General features: G+C 35.4%; 1 protein-coding gene across 10 annotated transcripts; it reads left to right on the top strand.

Moving 5' to 3' along the window:
• Positions 1-237: 237 nt before the first annotated feature.
• LOC148877387 (uncharacterized) lies at positions 238-10,668 on the top strand. Of its 10 annotated transcripts, XR_016113247.1 has the most exons (6): positions 361-495; positions 718-801; positions 7,642-7,912; positions 9,067-9,194; positions 9,732-9,807; positions 9,931-10,668. XR_016113247.1 is itself a non-coding variant. In XM_088986161.1 (5 exons), the coding sequence occupies exons 3-5, from the start codon at positions 7,772-7,774 to the stop codon at positions 10,521-10,523; spliced, it is 795 nt and encodes a 264-aa protein (XP_088842287.1). In that variant the 5' UTR covers positions 238-495; positions 718-801; positions 7,642-7,771; the 3' UTR covers positions 10,524-10,668. The 10 variants fall into 10 exon arrangements, 6 of the variants coding, with proteins under 6 accessions (XP_088842287.1, XP_088842297.1, XP_088842269.1 ...); XM_088986161.1 differs by lacking the exon at positions 9,732-9,807 and having other exon boundaries at positions 238-495; positions 9,134-9,194; XM_088986171.1 differs by lacking the exon at positions 9,732-9,807 and having other exon boundaries at positions 241-495.
• The last annotated feature ends 7,098 nt before the right edge of the window (positions 10,669-17,766 follow it).

Below are 17,766 nucleotides of genomic sequence, written 5' to 3'. Positions count from 1 at the left end.
TTGAACTGATCAAGCCACGATTCGCAGTAGTATGGGCAGCCTGGTTTCCTTCTCTTTTCAATAAACTCAAAACAAAACAAATTTTGAGTTTAGGAGCGAATAACTGAAAATTACTTTTTCAATTGCTAGCTTTTATAAGATAAAAAAAAAGCATCAAAGACTTATAGTCCCCATCAACAATTGCATTCCAAGGGTTTTCGCCAATGCCTTAATTTTAAGAAAGTCTAATCATTTTAAGGTTTTCGCCAAATGCCTTAAGCACTTGCTACCCTCTAAAGCACTATAGCAAAATTGAGAAATAGCGGCAGTTTATAAAGTGGCTAAAAATAATATTCTATAGTGGTAGTCGTTTAAAATTGCCACCAGAATACATCGATTGCCGCTAAAAGTCGTGGTACAAATTAGGGTTTTTTTACCTCTTTTTTTTTTTTTACTTTTCTCATTCTCTCTCACATCTCACAACCGGACAACATCCAAGGATATCGGCATCAATAGGTAATCTCGCTCTCTCTCCCTCTCTCACATTCTCTTCCCGCTCTCTTTCACTCTTTCTCTCTCGCGCGATCTCTATCTCATAGTCGATGTCGATCTCTTACCACCAGACGACATCCAAGGGCACCGACATCAATATCAATCTCTCTCTCTCTTTCTCTCTCTCCCTCTCGCTTTTCTATTGTCCATAACCATTTGAATTTGTCTCATCTTTCCACTGGATAGCACTAATCTGCGAAGTCAACGTTAGCGCTTGATTCAGTCTCTTCACTATAGTATTGAACCAACATCTCGAAGGCTACATTAGAGGTAAAGTTGACATTATTCAAATCCTTTTTGAATCATAATTTATAAGTTTCTGCTTCTTAGATAAATTTCGTTCGTTGATAAAATATGTAGTTCTTATCCCTTCATATGAATGCAAATCTATGAAACACAAACAAATTAGTAATGGAAATAAATTCAAAAAATCACATTAACTACTTTTCAATTTCTACCACTAGCATGCTTGTGTTTCATTAGGGGGTTACAAGGGAGTGTAAATTGTTACACTGGCTGCAGCAGATGTGAATTCGTCCTAGGCCTAACCATCTAGGCCTGGTTACAGCCCATGGATGGGCATCCCTCCTAGAGTCTGGCCTTGACATTTTTTTTTTCTTTTAGTCCATGTGGGCTACACAATGGGGTGGCTTGTCTGCCATACCCATAGCCCCATACCCCTCATTCTGGCATGGTGACAGTGGGGCTAGCTTATACTAAAACCAACCAAATAACTTATCAACTAAGCCACCATTAATTGGTTTAAAGTTTGAGGTGCCAGTTAGGCTACTAGTAAAGTCTTATTATAGCAGAGAATTGGGATCTAGTCATGCCTTTGAAGGGCTACCCTAGTTTGTTACTCAAAAAAGTCAAATGCTACAATACAATGTTAAAATTCTTGTTGTCATAGATAGTGGTGGATTCAAGCCAAGCTGAGTTGAATATCCAACTATTCGAGCTCAGCTCGCCAATAAAGTATCAGGCTCGAACTCAATTTGAGCTAGAGACTTGAGCTTGAGTTTGGCTTGAGTCAAAAGCTCGTAAGCTGGAGCTCAACAACGGGCCAAATGTTCTATAAAAATAAAAAAATTATACATATAAAAATATTTTTTTATTTGACATATAGAATATTAAGAATTATAAAAGCTAGTTATTATTATTATATATAAAAGATAAGAATATTATATATATACCATTTTTATTTTTTATTTATATATTTATATATTATTTTCTATATGTATAATACTTTTATATTTATATTTTTTTTATGTAAAACCAAGCTAAATCGAGCTTTTCACGAGCCGAGTTTGAATAGCTCGTGAAAAGCTCGGCTCATGGCCACCCCTAGTCATAGCAACTAAGTTAAACTGGAGAAGACTGGTCTCATTTTTGGTTCAATATATCTTGTCGATAAACTCCCAATCTCCCACTATGGTAGGTACATGAACATATTAGGCCATATTTGTTTTTTCAAAAATAGGAAGGGGGAAGTTGGTTAGTGGGAAAGCGGTTCCCATTGACCAACTTTCCTATGTTCTTTTTTCAGTAAGTTGTGGGCCTTATTAAAGTTATTTTTCCTATGTATCATTTTCTTGGGTAAGTGATATCCATCTCTCAAGTGGATAAATAACTTTCCTATTAGGAAGGTTTAAGTCATTGTATAACTTATTTGGGGATCAAAAGAACATGGATAAGTAAAATTACCCATATAATTGTTTCCAAGGAAACATTTTCCTGGGTAAATACATTTACTCGAATAAGTGGCATCTTGAAAAACAATTTGGTACTTAGAAGGGCTGTTTGAAACTAAAAAGTTGATAACATCTAAAGATGTTGAACAGAAAAACTTATTTCTTTATTTTTTAATGAATAATTTTTTAGGAGGTTCTGAACTCCTTTAATGACTGAAAGTGAAAGTGAGTATTTATCAGAAAAAGTTGGGTTAATTATTATACATTTGGAAATTTATTTGTTTTTGGTCAATTGCAAAGCCCCCTTTGTACTATGGGGTCAATGAAAAGGACCCCCTTGAACTTTCACTTTGTGATAAATACCCTTAGCTGTTAAGTCAGATGACAAAATGCATTGAATTACCAAAATGCCCACTTGAACTTTACTTATTTTTCTTGCCCATTCCTCTTACACCCTAGTTGATAAAAAATACCTCTATTTTCTTCAAATGAAACCAATTAAAATAACAAGAATTATTTCAATGGCATAGAAAAAAGTTTTTTTATTCTTGATTTATTTCACTAACATAAATGTCTCTCTTCATCTTAAAATATAAAAATTATCCCCTTCTTTCTCCAATAATTAAAAAAAAAACTAAATGAAACCATAAGTTCATCTCTATTAGAAAAAAAAAACCTTTACCATTTTTATTTGAATATTGAACCAACCAAAAATCTACAAGGATCTAATGGAGCAACTGAGAGGATTCCAATATTGTATTAGAAAACCAATTGAATCATAAATCGAATAAATAAGAGATTTAAAAAATTCAAACAATTGAATGAGAATGTTTTTCAAAGATAACTAATGAAACTCTAATGAAAAAAGTATTTATCGCAAAGTGAAATTTCATAGGGTTTTTGCTGCAAATGGAATTTTAGGAATATTTATGTGTGACCCATATTATATGGGGTCTGTGACTGTACTTTACCCAAAAGAATGCAATGAGTCTTTCAATTCATCAACTTCAGTTGTTTTCAAAAGTCCTCTTGGCCATCATGAGCTTATTGTTTTTTTTTTTTGGGGGGGGGGGGAATTGTCTAAAACTCACCATGAGTTTTCAGCATTTCTCTTAAATTCACCATAACTTTTCAAAATGTCTAAAACTCACCATGAGTTTTCAGCATTTCTCTTAAATTCACCATAACTTTTCAAAATGTCTAAAACTCACCATGAGTTTTCAGCATTTCTCTTAAATTCACCATAACTTTTCAAAATGTCTAAAACTCACCATGTCACTAACTTGATGTTAAATAGACTAACAGTTGTTAATATATTATCATTTTAAACTTCATAGAAAAATATAAAATATATACAAAATAAATTAACGGGTGTTAATATATTACCATTTTAATATTTAGACATAAAGAAAGGAAAAAGTTCAACAAAATATTTTCAAATATAAAATGCATAAAAAAATAGAAATTACAAAAAAATATAAAAAATTATAGAAATTGCAAACAAAAAAAAATTATTTTCAAATTATAGAAACTATAGAAATTGAAAAACAAAATCAAAAAATAAAAATTGTAGAAAAAACACAAAAAATTATAGAAAAACACAGAAATTGTAAGTAAATAACAAAAATACAGGAAAATTTATAGATTGTAGAAAATAGAAAAATATAAAAAAGCAGAAATTATAGAAAACATTGGAAATTATAACATAATACTAAAAATGCAAAAATAAACAAGAAAATTGTTCAATAAAAAGACCATTTTTCCTCTAACTCACCATTAAAGGGTAATGGTGCAAAGGGAAGGTGAGTTTTGGGAAATAAATACTTAGTGATATGGTTAGTTTTAGACATTTTTGAAACGTTGGGATGAGTTAAGTTTTCCATATTGTGCAGAAGGGAAAGCCAATTTTATTAAATTTACCATATTGTATAGTTGGTTTCTACTTTTTGATGAAGAAGAAAAATAGCTAAAGCTAACAAGGGATCAAGTAGATGTCTCGACGGGAGAGTCGGGAAAACGATAACAAGCGTCTCCATTTGAAGCCCGACAAAGAATCTAGGTTTAGTCTTCTCTTCTCTTCTAATCCATCTCCTCTAGTATTCCTGTCAATACTGGAATGAAATCGATTATATGCCCTTGTGTTGTTTTGGACTATTTCTTATAACCTTATACTGCAATAGTAAGGATCAACTGGAAGGATTCGCTAATGGTATAGCTTCACAGTTCCACACTTCCACTTCTCTCTCTCTCTCTCACACATACATACACAAACACAAACAGAAAAGAGAGTCAAAGGCAATGGACGATCACAATAGATAGCATTAGCCGATTCTCATTCAAGTAGCGAGGATATTCCCTATCTCTTAACAAGATGACCATCTGGTGTCCTGTGAGAAGAGCTATAACCTTGGCTTTGGTAGAGCCGTGGAGTAGGCCTGGGCAGTGGTTAGTGGTTCCAATAAAAACTTAAGCAATGCTCTCATCCCGACCAAGGAGGAAACAACTGACCCTGGTTCTACCCAGGTTCCAAAAAGAACTTCATCCGGGGACCTAGAGAGGATTCGAGAATCTCGGTTGGGTTCTTTCTAAGTAACTATAAATTAATCTTTTTAACTTTTTGGCTTCCAAAATTCATGAATTATTTGAAGAGAGCATTCTTAGGTTCTTTTAACCCTAATTTTTAATTCTCCTATTTAGTTATTTTATTTTCTTGTTGCTTCAGATTCCATTTTGTCTGAAACTTTTCTTTTTGTGTGGATCAAACATGAGAGAAAGTAGCTTTGTATGCTTAGCTTCTTGGTTGGAGTATTTTGTGGGAGTCAGAGGGATGATTATGCTTCTCCCTAAGTAGCATTACAAACAAAAGTTGAAGGAAAATAGTTTGAGACTTGGCATTTATAACAATATAACATCATTTATTTGGAGAAAAAGAAAGGATGTTCTAATTACTTTTTACTAGTAATTCCTAACCCAATTGTGTTCTAAGAGGCCACCTTTTCTGGTGGGATCTACTGGGTCATCACATTTTGGCATCAATAATGCACTGTATGCTCTCAATATGGTACTCTTTTTGTTTGGATGACATTTAGGATACAATTCCTAAAGCGAAGTATGAATTATCTTCGACATTAGTGGAGGCACCGTTACTTCAGGAAAGCAGTGGATTTCACATCAGTTATTTATTTTTATCATGTTCTGCTTAATAAGTTATCGAGTTTATATCTATATCTATCTATCCATCTATCTATCTATCTATCTATCTATCTATATCTATTTATCTATCTATCTATCTATCTATCTATCTATGACTGCTTATTTTCTACAATACCCGGATACCCACACAAAGGTGCTGTTTTACAAAATTCCTTTTCTGTTCCTTTAGCTATATATTTTGCCTTTTAATTAATTTTACTTTGATTAAATGCAAAACTACATGAAATAGCTATCTTATGGCTGCTTATTTTCTATGATACCTGGATACCTGCACAAAGGTGCTGTTACATGTAGGATACTTCATTTTTTTTGGTAAGTCAAATGCTCTTTCTAGCCATGTACATGTTGTATTTAAGTAACTAGCTTATTTTAGTTAAATGATTGCAATTTTATTCACTGGTTGAGGATCTCCCTCCTCCCTGTTCCCAATTTTAATTAATATTGATGTCTAAGAGATGCCTCACAATGACCATTTTCACTACCTTGGTAGTAAGCTATGGTATGGAAGAGATTGAGTAGGATTTTGTTTATACAATTTGCTTATTGAGGGAGCAAAATCCTACTCAATCTGATATGAGACTGAAATAGATGAGTGGTAAAAATGGAATTAGGAATTTGTGTAGGATTTTGCTTAGGGTGATGCTAATTTGATGCATAGTAGTTTAATTGAAAGTAAAACATATAAGATAGTTATAAGACAGGAAAATATTGTGTATAACAAGTATAGAGCAATAGGAAATAACGTATCAGCAAATAAGTTAGCGAGAAGTCTGATATGAGACTGAAATAGATGAGTGGTAAAAATGGAATTAGGAATTTGTGTATGGAAAGCCAGAAGCAGTCCAAATAGGTCACTAAAAGAGGGACACTAGACCTAAATTGGTTTTGTTCATGGGTATAGAAGATTACCTATTGCATTGATAAGGATGACTTGATGCAAATCGAGGTTCTTAGAAGAGACGGTGAGAGACCAAATGTACATGGTTGGAGTACCAAGACAAGCTATAAGGAGGAGATGGGGTTCTAGTAAGGAGCAGATCTTTTGTTGGTAGCTGGGGATTGTGTTTTTAGATTTGGGGTCACATGCTTTTGTTCCTTCTGTGAATAGCCGAATAGGGTATACTGGACTTTTCCTTATAAGATCAACTGTAGGGAGGAGGACATGCTGGGAAAGGTAGAAGAGAAATTTCCAGCCAGAAGTTGAATCTTGCAGAGAGAGAGTGCAAGGCTAGGTGAAACCATGGAACTTGAAAAGCGGATTCCTGTGGAGGGAGTGGTTTGATAGGTTGGCAAAGGTAACAAGGTTCGTAGGCTTATTCTTTTTTGGTGAGTGGTTTTCTCAATCAATCTTTGAACAGTTGGAAGAATGGGATAGAGAATTCTTGGTGGCTGATAAAGAAAGGAGTTCATTGGGTGATAGTAATGTCTATTAATAAACAGATTTCCAATTCTAGAGAAGATTGGAATCTCTTAAAGTGGGACATAGTGGAACTGGTAACTTATAGAGGAAGGGGGTCTAGGAAGTTGCAGAGAGGGTTCACTGAAGGATCCAAATGAAGGGGCAGAAGGGCAGAGACAAACCTTAGGTCTATCCAAGGATATTGTTTGGTATTTTGGAGGGTGACGGTGGTGGGCTTGGGGGTCTTTTGTTTGGTTATAGTGTTGGTGGGTTGATTTTCTGAATTGGTTGTATCATGTGTAGTTGGTGTTATTTTTTTTGTTTGACAGGCGGAGTGTTTGGTTTGAGTTTTGATTGTTGAGTTATAGAGCTTATTGTAGTAGGGTGTGGATTCTTTTACTGCTTCTCTTTCTTTCTCGTTTTCCGATTTGCTGGCTTCTCTCTTTGTACTTTTGTCTGGATGACAGATCTCATGTATATCTTGTATTCCTTTTATCTTTTCTCCATATATATTTTAATTTATTATCAAGGGAAGGGACTTGAAATCATGTGGCCGACCCAAGATGGTATAAGGCTTTGTTTATTTTAGTAGAATGGGTTCAAATTGCAATGTTGTCATTTAGGGAAAGCATATATTTAGCTAGAGTTCCTTTAGCACTGAGTGTTTCTAATTTGTATGGGAAATCTCAAAGGTACTGACAACTTTTTAACTGATATTTTTTTATCATTAAAGCATGTTTTTTATCATTAAAGCATGTCTCCTTCTAGTTCCTTACTGTAATATGTATGGACTTTGTTTGATTCTAGTCCAAAGAGACCAAGAAGAGATGAGGAACTAGCTTCAGAGAGAACATCAAGTGATCGTAATTTGGACATCAGAAGCCATACTGATTGGGATCAAAAGCGTTGCAGGCGGTTGGAAGATGCTATACAACTTATGTCTCCACTAGCACCCAAGTTGAAGGGTGGGGCTGCTGACAATGAATTTGACAAGAAGACAAATGGATTGCATGATGGCATCAACTGTTCATCCAATCCAACTGAAGTTCCTTTGCCTCATCCTTGGTCTTACTTTCAGGTTTTCTCCCCACAGATTGTAAACTATACCTCATTCATAGTTCTTTTAAATGCCCTTTTTGTAGCCAACCAGTTCAACTTTTACAAGGAGCACTTTATACTTTAAACTTGCTAGCCACCTACAATGATGCAACACATTACTTATATCTGGTTACCGCAATTAGTGCATATTTGCATTTTTTATTGATTGGTAACTTGAACTTTATTGAATTAATGCATATTTCTGTTACCATATATGAAAGAGAAAGTTTCAGTCTCTCTTAACTACCAAAATTCTTTTGGGTAAAATCCTTGCAACACATCCTATTTCCTTTTTCGTTCCTACATATGTGCCAAATTAGTAGTTAAAAAACAAACATGGTAGTATTCTATTGGAGGAATATGCATCTCTTTTTTTTTTGGAAAATGAATTTCTCACAGGATATTTGATGCTGTAAGCATTTAATATAGAATATCCAACAGCTTTGCAAAGATCATATGTGCCAACCTATTGATTAGGTAGGTATACGATGTCTCTTCAGCAAACTCCCAAGTATTGATTGTATTGGTAGAATTCATAATGGGAAAACCTGAATGCATCTCTAGTTTGGATTTCTGCATGTTGATGTGGTGATGCTGCATTTGTGATAATATGAATTATCTGTTCTATAAATTGATAATTCATGAGGCAAAAAGATGATGTAGTTTAACACTCCTGAAATTAAGAAGTTTGAAATGTCCATGATGGTTTAATGTAAGCAGAAAAGGGATGTATACTAAAAGTTTTTCTTTCAACTCAACTCAGTGGAGCCTTATCCCATTAATATTGATTGGCAGAATTTCCTTGTTTGATATTTTCCTCAAACATTTCAATACTAATAAGCTATATCTACTGTAAATCAGATAAGTACCACATTGACATGTACTGGAGTTTCACCTTAGAGACGTGCATTTTAAAACCATTGATGAAATAGCATACAAGAGATCCATAATTCTAAAATGACAGAAGGTTTACATTGCTAGGTTAAATTCAACATGGTTGTTTGTATCCAAAGTTTACTTAATTTGATGCATAACTGACAGATACCTGTGTTAGGTAGGATACTTGGTTGTTATTCTGTGTAGAAAGTAGAAACCCGTTTTTTTCCTGGCCTGATGTAGTGGGATTCTTGTTAGGATCTGTGCCTTCAAGTGCCTCTATGTGTATAACAATCTTAGGCCTGCCCATGTTTTAATACAGCAGAATGAGCATGGTAGTAGTGCTGGGCAAGGTGGTCAAAGCTTCAGCTGCAGACAAATTGCTGGTATGTTTCCTTCTTTTTCTTCAAAATTTGTGGTTATTTCATTGATTTCCACATTTTTTTTAAGAGAGAAGCAGTGAAAACTTCAATTATAAAATTATGTATGAATATGCACTGTGTTTATGCTTGGTCATCAAATGCATTGAACTGAGGGTTATTTCTTATAGGAAAACACTAAAATATTAACTTTATTGTATGTATATAGTTAGTAATAAAAGGAAGAGATTTATTGGTCAAAAGCAAAAAGAAAGGAAAAAGGTGGATGTACTTGCTTCCTTTATATGTATGTATACATGTACTAGTGTGACTGTGAGGGCACGGGCTATGCACGTCTGCAAGTAAAGGTAAAGATATAATTTAACAATATGTTATCAAATTTAACTTGCACCAAAACCAAGGCAAGTATCTTCTGTATGTATGTATTTTTGGAGTACTTGGCTACCTGCGAACAGATTCAAGGTTTTTTTTTGGGGGGGGTATCTCTTAAATTTATGCATCCAAATTTGGACCTAATCAGGGTTGACTTTGGTGGGTATGCAGGTACTTGGGTGCAGTTGGCATGGAAAAATAGTGTTGGAAGCCAGCTTCCCATAATTTGATCCCTTACGCTTTAACTGTAATTCCATTATTCCTTGCCTACACAACTAGAAGAATTCTGGTTGCTGTAGTGTAATTAGAACCAGGAATGTTGCCTTGTTTTTCTTGTTCCTTATCTTGTCATCCTAACTCTTCTCTTCAGAACGTGGATGGTGGAGAGATCCAAAGGAACAATTCAGCTATAGGGAAGAAGACAAGGCTGGACAATATGACAATCAGCACAAAGACAAGAAGATCCAAGCTAAAGGAGAAGACAAGAGTGTTTGGCACCACAATGGGTCCTTGTACCCAGAGCCAGAGGCACCCCCACAGGCAAAGAAAAGACCTACATTTCGGGAGAAGAAGATTCCATTGGATTCCAGATCAGGGGGCATAACACCAGCCAATCCTGTTAAGCCTAGCAATCCTGAACAGAGGGGAGATGATAAGGGAAGGATAGGTTATCGTTCCCACGTTGCATACAGATACCAGAAACCATTCACAGGAGGGAAGGCTCTACCATACAAGGGAGAGGTACAGAAGTCTGGCCTTCCTCCAAGAGAGAAGTTTAACAGTTGCTCTGGTTTTAGGAGAAGAGACAGATTTAGTGGAAGGCATGGTGAAAGAAACCAGTATCGACATAATACTTCCCGCATGGAGAAATGGAAGCATGACCTATTTGATGAAGCCAATAGGAGTCCTACGCCTAAGAATGAAGAACAGATTGCTGAAGTGGAAGCTCTGTTAACTTTGTAGCAATGCTGTTGCTGAGAACCCGGTTCCTCGGCTATTGTTACATTGCTGTTGTGCTTTTGACTTTGTACTTGTATTTCTTTTTAATGTTTCTGTGTAGCCCGTCCCTTTCTTTTCCCCAATATCTATAAGACGGGGTTTTATGGAAGAAGATTCTTTTCTGTTTTTTGTTTGGCGGGATATGGGTCTTGTTTAGTCACCTTGAAACTAGTACAGGGGTTGTAATGGCCTTTTTGCTATTACAGCAACTGCAAGGATCGACAATTCCAGATGTTGGCATACTGGTGGGCAAATGTAACAGATAGGGGTGTCCACGGTTCGGTTAACCGAATGATGGCACTTTTTTGTAAATTGAACCGGTGGTATTGGTTTTTCTAATTCTCCAAACTCAAACTGAACTGGTACCACCGGTTAACTGGTCAATCGGTTTCGGTTTTTGACCGATTCGATTTTTTGGTTTTTTAGTTTTTTATATTTATAATATATATATATATATATAATATTATATTATAAATATTTGAAAAATATATAAAATATTTATAAGTAGATCATTGTAAATATAATATAAGTATATATTTATATATAATGAATATACATTTATATATAATACATAGAAAAAATGACATGTTACAAACATATATAAAATATGTTTGTAACATATTTTATATATATGTTTGATTAACCTTTAGTTTTTTTGTAGGTTAACCAAAAATCGAATCGGTCTTGATTTTTCAAAAATCCCAAATTAAAACCGAATCTATCAATTTGTTTAATTGCATTTTGCAATTTGATTTGTTTTGATTCAGTTCGGTTTTTCGGTTTCTCATGGACACCCTTAATAACAGATATTTATTGGTCTGAATTTGTCCGGCCGGAGCAGGCCTGATTAAAGTTTATGGAGCAAAATCATATTCAGTTTCCTTTTCATGTGATAGTCAATTAGTCATCTTGTTGCCAGTCTTTTTTTCTTTTTCTATGAAAAGACCTAATCCCCTGGCGTTTGGGAGGGCTGAATCGAAGATTCAGTGCCGCTGGTTAAGCTGCAAACACTCTGAATAAGCTATTCAAAGATGATTGACCGACTGACTGATTGATAGTTGATTTGGGTTTTCTTGATTTTTCACGAAACATGTTTATAGGCTGTCCATGTGGGGTTTATTTTAGAAAGCTAGACGCCACTACTTCATCCCCCAAGGTTTAAAATGTTATTACGTGGCCGATACATATCTGATCGTGGCCTTTCTAGTATGTTCCTATAAGGAGTATTTCGGGTCAGACTATGATTCGAAGGGTAGTCAGACCTTAAATTGATCCCTTTGAATCAGATTTAAAAAAAAAGCACCAAAAAAACACAAGCTGATACGTCTACAGGCTGATATGTCAATACCGCATTGAGATGTTCTCTGCTTTCTTACATTCCTGAAATTAAGCCATGATGAATCTCTATGCTTTGTTGGAGATCCGTGAGTGAATTTGACTTCTTAGTTCTTTAAGCCTTCATCCACCAGCCACAATGTGTATCTTTGCAGGCCAATTGGTTTCTTTCAGGCTCTATCTCCATAACATCAAATATACTCCATCCTAGACCCACAAGCCTCCCGTCATTGCTGTCCCCCTAAATCTCTTTCATTAATAAAGAGTAAAGAACCTTGTGTCCATCTCATAAACCGCTGCCAAATTGCAAGTTATGTGCGTGGAAATTTTGGCCTCAGCGCCATATTTTTTTTCATGAAAAATTAATAGACCATCTTAACATATGATGACCTTCCAGATAGTCGGTCATCAATGATAGTCAGTCGCACACGGGAGAAGTAGTTGCTTCCTGTACAGATTGTCAGAAGCCCAGGGTGATTTTCTCGGGTGAGTACTTTGACAGTCAAGTTAGATAAATGTGAAGATAAGGTAAGTACAAAAATGTGTTGACAGTGAAAGTGTAGTTAAGTTAAAAGAGTAAATGTATACCCAATCATAGTTAAAAATTTGGTGAGAGACATGCTTAGGCTCAGAAAGTGGTTACTGACATAAGGAAATTGGCTTCGGGGAAAACCCACGGACCTATGGTCCGTAAAAGTCTTCTACTAATTCAGAAATTAATGAGTACAATAGTCTTCTCTAGTTGCAATTAGAAGCTTATAAACATAAAGGAAATAATCCTTAGCTCACAAGAATAGCATTAACATCACCAAATGCAAGATGGATACAATACAAACATAAATTTAGATCTCACCAAGTTGCTATAAATCTGAACTGAGTAGTAGAGAAAAGGAAGAAGAATCACCAAATTTGAACCATCAAGAACGGACTTGATCTTGAATGGAACAAGAGCCAGTTTTTTCCTCTTCACAAAACTCAAAGAACTAAGAAAAAACTTTCTTTTTTTGGTTCTATAATTTTTTTTCTCCTTCTTCGTTCTTCTCTGTTCGGTGGCTACCAATTTGATGCCACCAAAAAACCAAGACTGAATAATGTGGTAACCCACTATTCGGCTCCCTTTTCTTTAGGGAGTAAATGAAGGTGGGGTGAGCCCCTCCATATGGGCTGGACCCACACCTAACAATTCTCCCCCTCCAGTTCATATGGGGGGCTTCATCAAGCCTGCAACTTCTTTTCAGAATTCAAATTTGTTTCTAGGCAAAGACTTTATTAACATGTCTGCACCTTACATCAATATGTTTTGACCTTGAGTGGAAACTTGGATTTTTAGAGAGATGGATAGCACTTTGACTGCCACAATAGAGAGCATATCTTTCTTGTTTCATGTCCAATTCTTGTAAGAACTTCTTCAACCATAGGATCTCCTTACAAGCTTCTATAGCTGCAATGTATTCAGCCTCTATAGTAGACAATGCAACATACTTTTGAAGTTTGGATTGCCATGAAATTGCTCCCCCTGCAAAAGTCATTAAATATCCCGAAGTGGACTTTCGGGAATCAACATCACCAGCAATGTCTACATCAGTGTACCCATCCAACATGACTTTACCATTCCCGAAACATAAGCATATCGGAGAAGTACCTCTGAGATACCTGAATATCCATTTTACTGCTATCCAATGTTCTTTGCCGGGATTAGAGAGAAATCGACTAACTATACCAACAACATGAGCAATATTTGGCCTCATGCACACCATAGCAAACATTAAACTGCCAACTGATGAAGCATAAGGAACTTTCTTCATTTCAGCTTTGTCTTTCTCACTTGTAGGACATTGTTTAGTATTGAGCTTGAAATGACCTACAAGTGGAGTAGTCACTGGTTTTGCATTGCTCATGTTGAACATCTCAAGAACTTTCTCAATATATTTTTCTTGAGATAACCATAACTTCCCATTCTGTCTATCTTGAGAGATCTTCATGCAAAGAATCTGTCTAACTAGTCCCAAGTCCTTCATTGCAAAAGACTTGCTAAGCTCATTTTTCAACCTATCAATCTTATTAGAATCATATACCCAACTATTAACATATCATCAACATAAAGCAAGAGAATAATGAAATCACCATCAAAAAATTTCTTTACAAATACACAATGATCTGAAGTGGTCATAGTGTACCCATGATTAATCATGAAGGAGTCAAGTTTGTTGTACCACTGTCTTGGTGCTTGTTTCAACCCATACAAACTTTTCCTTAATCTGCGCACCAATTGTTCTTTTGCTTTTTCTTTGAATCCCTCTGGTTGTTCCATATAGATTTCTTCTTCCAAATCACCATGAAGGAATACAGTCTTCACATCAAGCTGTTCAACTTTCAAATTTAGATTTGCAACTAGTTCAAGCACAACTCAAATAGAAGACATTTTCACCACAAGAGAGAATATTTCTTTAAAGTCAATACTCTTTTTCTAACTGTAATCCTTCACAACCAGCCTTGCCTTGTATTTTAGTTGTGAACCACTCTCATCAGATTTCAATTTATAAACCCATTTGTTTTTGAATGCCCTTTTCCCCTTTGGTAATTCTACCAAATCATATGTGTGATTTTCATGCAAGGATTTTAATTCCTTTTGCATTGCTTTTAGCCACTCATATTTCTTATCATGTGACATAGCCTCTTGATAAGTCTTTTGCTCTCCCCCATTTGTCAGCATCACATACTCATGTGGAGGATACCTAGTGGAATGTCTTCTCTCTCTAGTTGTTCTTCTAAGCTGAACCTGTGGTGAAGGAATTGAAGATACATGTTCATTCTATACTTCTTCTGTATTTTCATTTATATGAGTTTCATCACTAATTGTATCATCTTGTTCATTTGGTACAGCTCCCCCCTGATCACCATCAACTGTAGGTGGGAAAATCGGATCCAAGTTAATTGGAACATCAATAGAGAATTTTGGCTTCTCAATTTTTTCTTTATATTCAATTGTTTGATCCTCAAGAAATACAACATCTTTGCTTCTGATCACTTTCTTGTCCATTGGATCCCATAACTTGTACCCAAACTCTTCGTGCCCATAGCCTAAAAAGATGCACTCTTTAGCCTTGTCATCAAGCTTGGATCTTTCATCTATAGGAATATGAACAAATGTCCTGCAGCTTTCAAATCACTGTATGATACGGCTTTCCCTGTCCAAATTCTTTCAGGAGTATCTCCATTCAAAGGATCTGAAGGAGAAAGGTTGATGAGGTCAACTGTAGTTCCCATAGCCTCACCCCAAAAGGATTTGGGTAACTTAGCATGAGAGAGCATGCATCTGATTCTGTTAGTAATTGTTCTGTTTATTCTCTCTGCTACTCCATTGTGTTGAAGAGTCTTAGGAACACTTTTCTCAAGCCTGATACCATGGATCCTACAATATTTTTCAAAATGACCCTTATATTCACCACTATTATCAGCTCAGATGCACTTCAACTTATTCTCTGTTTCTCTCTCAACCTTGGCATGAAAATACTTGAAAACATCAAACTCTTGATCCTTAGATTTCAAGGAAAATGTCCACACTTTTCTGGAGTGGTCATCAATAAATGTCACAAAATATAATGCACCACCAAGAGATCTATCTTTTATGTAACAAACATCAGTATGAACTAAATCTAAAACATGGGATTTTCTAGATGGAGGAAATTTATGAAATGAAACTCTATTCTGTTTGCTAGCTAAGCAATGTACACATGTTTCAAGAGGCATACCTTGCACATCAGGAAGAAGGTTTTATCTAGAAAGTATCTGAATCCCTTTTTCACTCAAATGTCCAAGCCTTCGATGCTAGAACTCAATGGATGAATTATGAACTGTATTCACATTTCCTTTGCTCAACCTTGCTTGCATCACATAAAGGGTATTGTGCTTCTTTCCCTTTACCACAATGAGTGAGCCCCGACTGAGCTTTCATTTTTCATCACTGAAGGTATTTGCATAACCTTCATTATCTAATCTGCCAGTGGAAATCAGATTTAGGCAGATATCAGAAACATGTCTAACATTCTTCAAAATTAATTTGCAACCAGTATTGCTATCTAGACAAATGTCTCCCATGCCATCAATCTTAGATGTACCAGCATTCCCCATACAAACATGCCCTAGATCACTTGCAGTGTTAGTGAAAAATTCACCATGGGGAGTAACATGAAAAGAAGCACCCGAATCTATGACCCAATCATTGTTTGGGCATGCAAAGTTGACATAATTATCATTACAAACAATAACATCACCCTCGAATGCAACAACTATAGTATCTTTTTCTTCTTTCTTAACTTCACATTTCCCTTTGGCTTGTTCTCTTTTCCAGACTGCATTCATTTTTGTAATGTCCCGGTTTATTACAGTAATGACAAATGATATTTTTCTTGGACCTGGACATTTCTCTGGATTTATCATATTTGTTACGGAGACCTCTGCTCTTACTTCTTCCTTGTCTTTCTTTCTTTTCTGTTACAAGAGATTGAGATTCTGAGTAAGTCCATTGTTCTTTCCTCCTGGACTCTTTATTCAACAAAGCATCTTTAACTGTGTCAGTTGTTACTATACCATTAGGGACTGAATTACTAACTGAAACCACCAAGGTTTTCCAACTGTCAAGCAATGAACTAAGTAACAATAAGGCTTGCACTTCATCATCCATATTCAATTTCATAGTAGTCAATTGATTTATCAAAGCTTGAAAATCACTCACATATTGAGACATATTAGTCCCATCTTTATATCTCAAGTGTGCTAGTTTTTCAATCAAGTCAGCATTGTTTAAACATGTTTTCCTTTCATACATAAACTATTTTTTTTCCATAAAACATCAACCCTAGTTTCTTATGCAACATGGTGAAAAATACTGTGGTCGATCCACTATTGGATTTGGCCTACAGTTTTTCTATGCATGATTCTCCATTCATCACTTGACTTGTCACTTGGCTTTACTTTATCACCTCTTATGGGTATGTATAAATCTTTGCAATAAAGAATGTCCTCCATTTTGGGTTTCCAAATGACATAATTCGATGAAGTCAATTTTATCATAACACTTGAGGATTCCTCAATTTGTATCAACACAAACAATTAATTTTAGCCAATCTGGCTCTGATACCACTATTGGGTAAGTTATACTATAATAGTAGAAATGAATGTAAAACCAATCCCAGGACAACAAGAAACTTTCCCCCAAATTTGTGTGTCAAAATGGGTTTGCCAACAACAATAATAAGTAAACAATTCAGCCAAGTAACAGAAAAACATATAACAATCACCACGCAATAGTACATCGGAATTTTTACGTGAAAAACCCCAAAATCGGGGAAAAACCACATGACCTATGGTCTGTAAAAATCGTCCACTAATTCAGAAATTAATGGGTACAATAATCTTCTCTAATTGCAACTAGAGGCTTACAAACATCAAGGAAATAATCCTTGCCTCACAAGAATATCTTTAACATCACAAAATGCAAGGTGGATACAATACAAACATAAGTTTAGATCTCACCAAGTTGCTGTAAATCTGAACTGAAAAGTAGATAAAAGGAAGAAGAATCACCAAATTTGAATTAGAGTGGAATTCTTAACTCCGGCACTTAATATCATCAAGAACGGGTTTGAAAGGCACCTTTGAACTTGATCTTAAATGGAACAAGAGCCAGCTTTTTCCTCTTCTTCACAAAACTCAAAGAACCAAGAAAAAACTTTCTTTTTTTGGTTCTATAATTTATTTTTCTCCTTCGTCCTTCTCTGTTTGGTGGTTACTAATTTGACGCCACCAAAAAACCAAGACCGAATAATGTGGTAACCCACAATTCGGCTCCCTTTTGTTTAGGGAGTAAACG

Source organism: Nelumbo lutea, chromosome 1, assembly GCF_056320005.1.
Source record: "Nelumbo lutea isolate HS-2025 chromosome 1, American lotus-T2T, whole genome shotgun sequence".
Classification (NCBI taxonomy): Eukaryota; Viridiplantae; Streptophyta; class Magnoliopsida; order Proteales; family Nelumbonaceae; genus Nelumbo; species Nelumbo lutea.
The sequence above is the reverse complement of the archived record's forward strand: the minus strand, read 5'-3'. Positions and strand labels throughout refer to the sequence as shown.

Coding starts and splice junctions, on each gene's coding strand:
- LOC148877387 (XM_088986171.1), top strand. CDS start 7,815: ATGAATTTGACAAGAAGACAAATGGATTGCATGATGGCATCAACTGTT. Junction 7,913..9,066: donor ATCCTTGGTCTTACTTTCAG/GTTTTCTCCCCA, acceptor GATTCTTGTTAG/GATCTGTGCCTTCAAGTGCC. Junction 9,195..9,930: donor CAGCTGCAGACAAATTGCTG/GTATGTTTCCTT, acceptor TCTTCTCTTCAG/AACGTGGATGGTGGAGAGAT.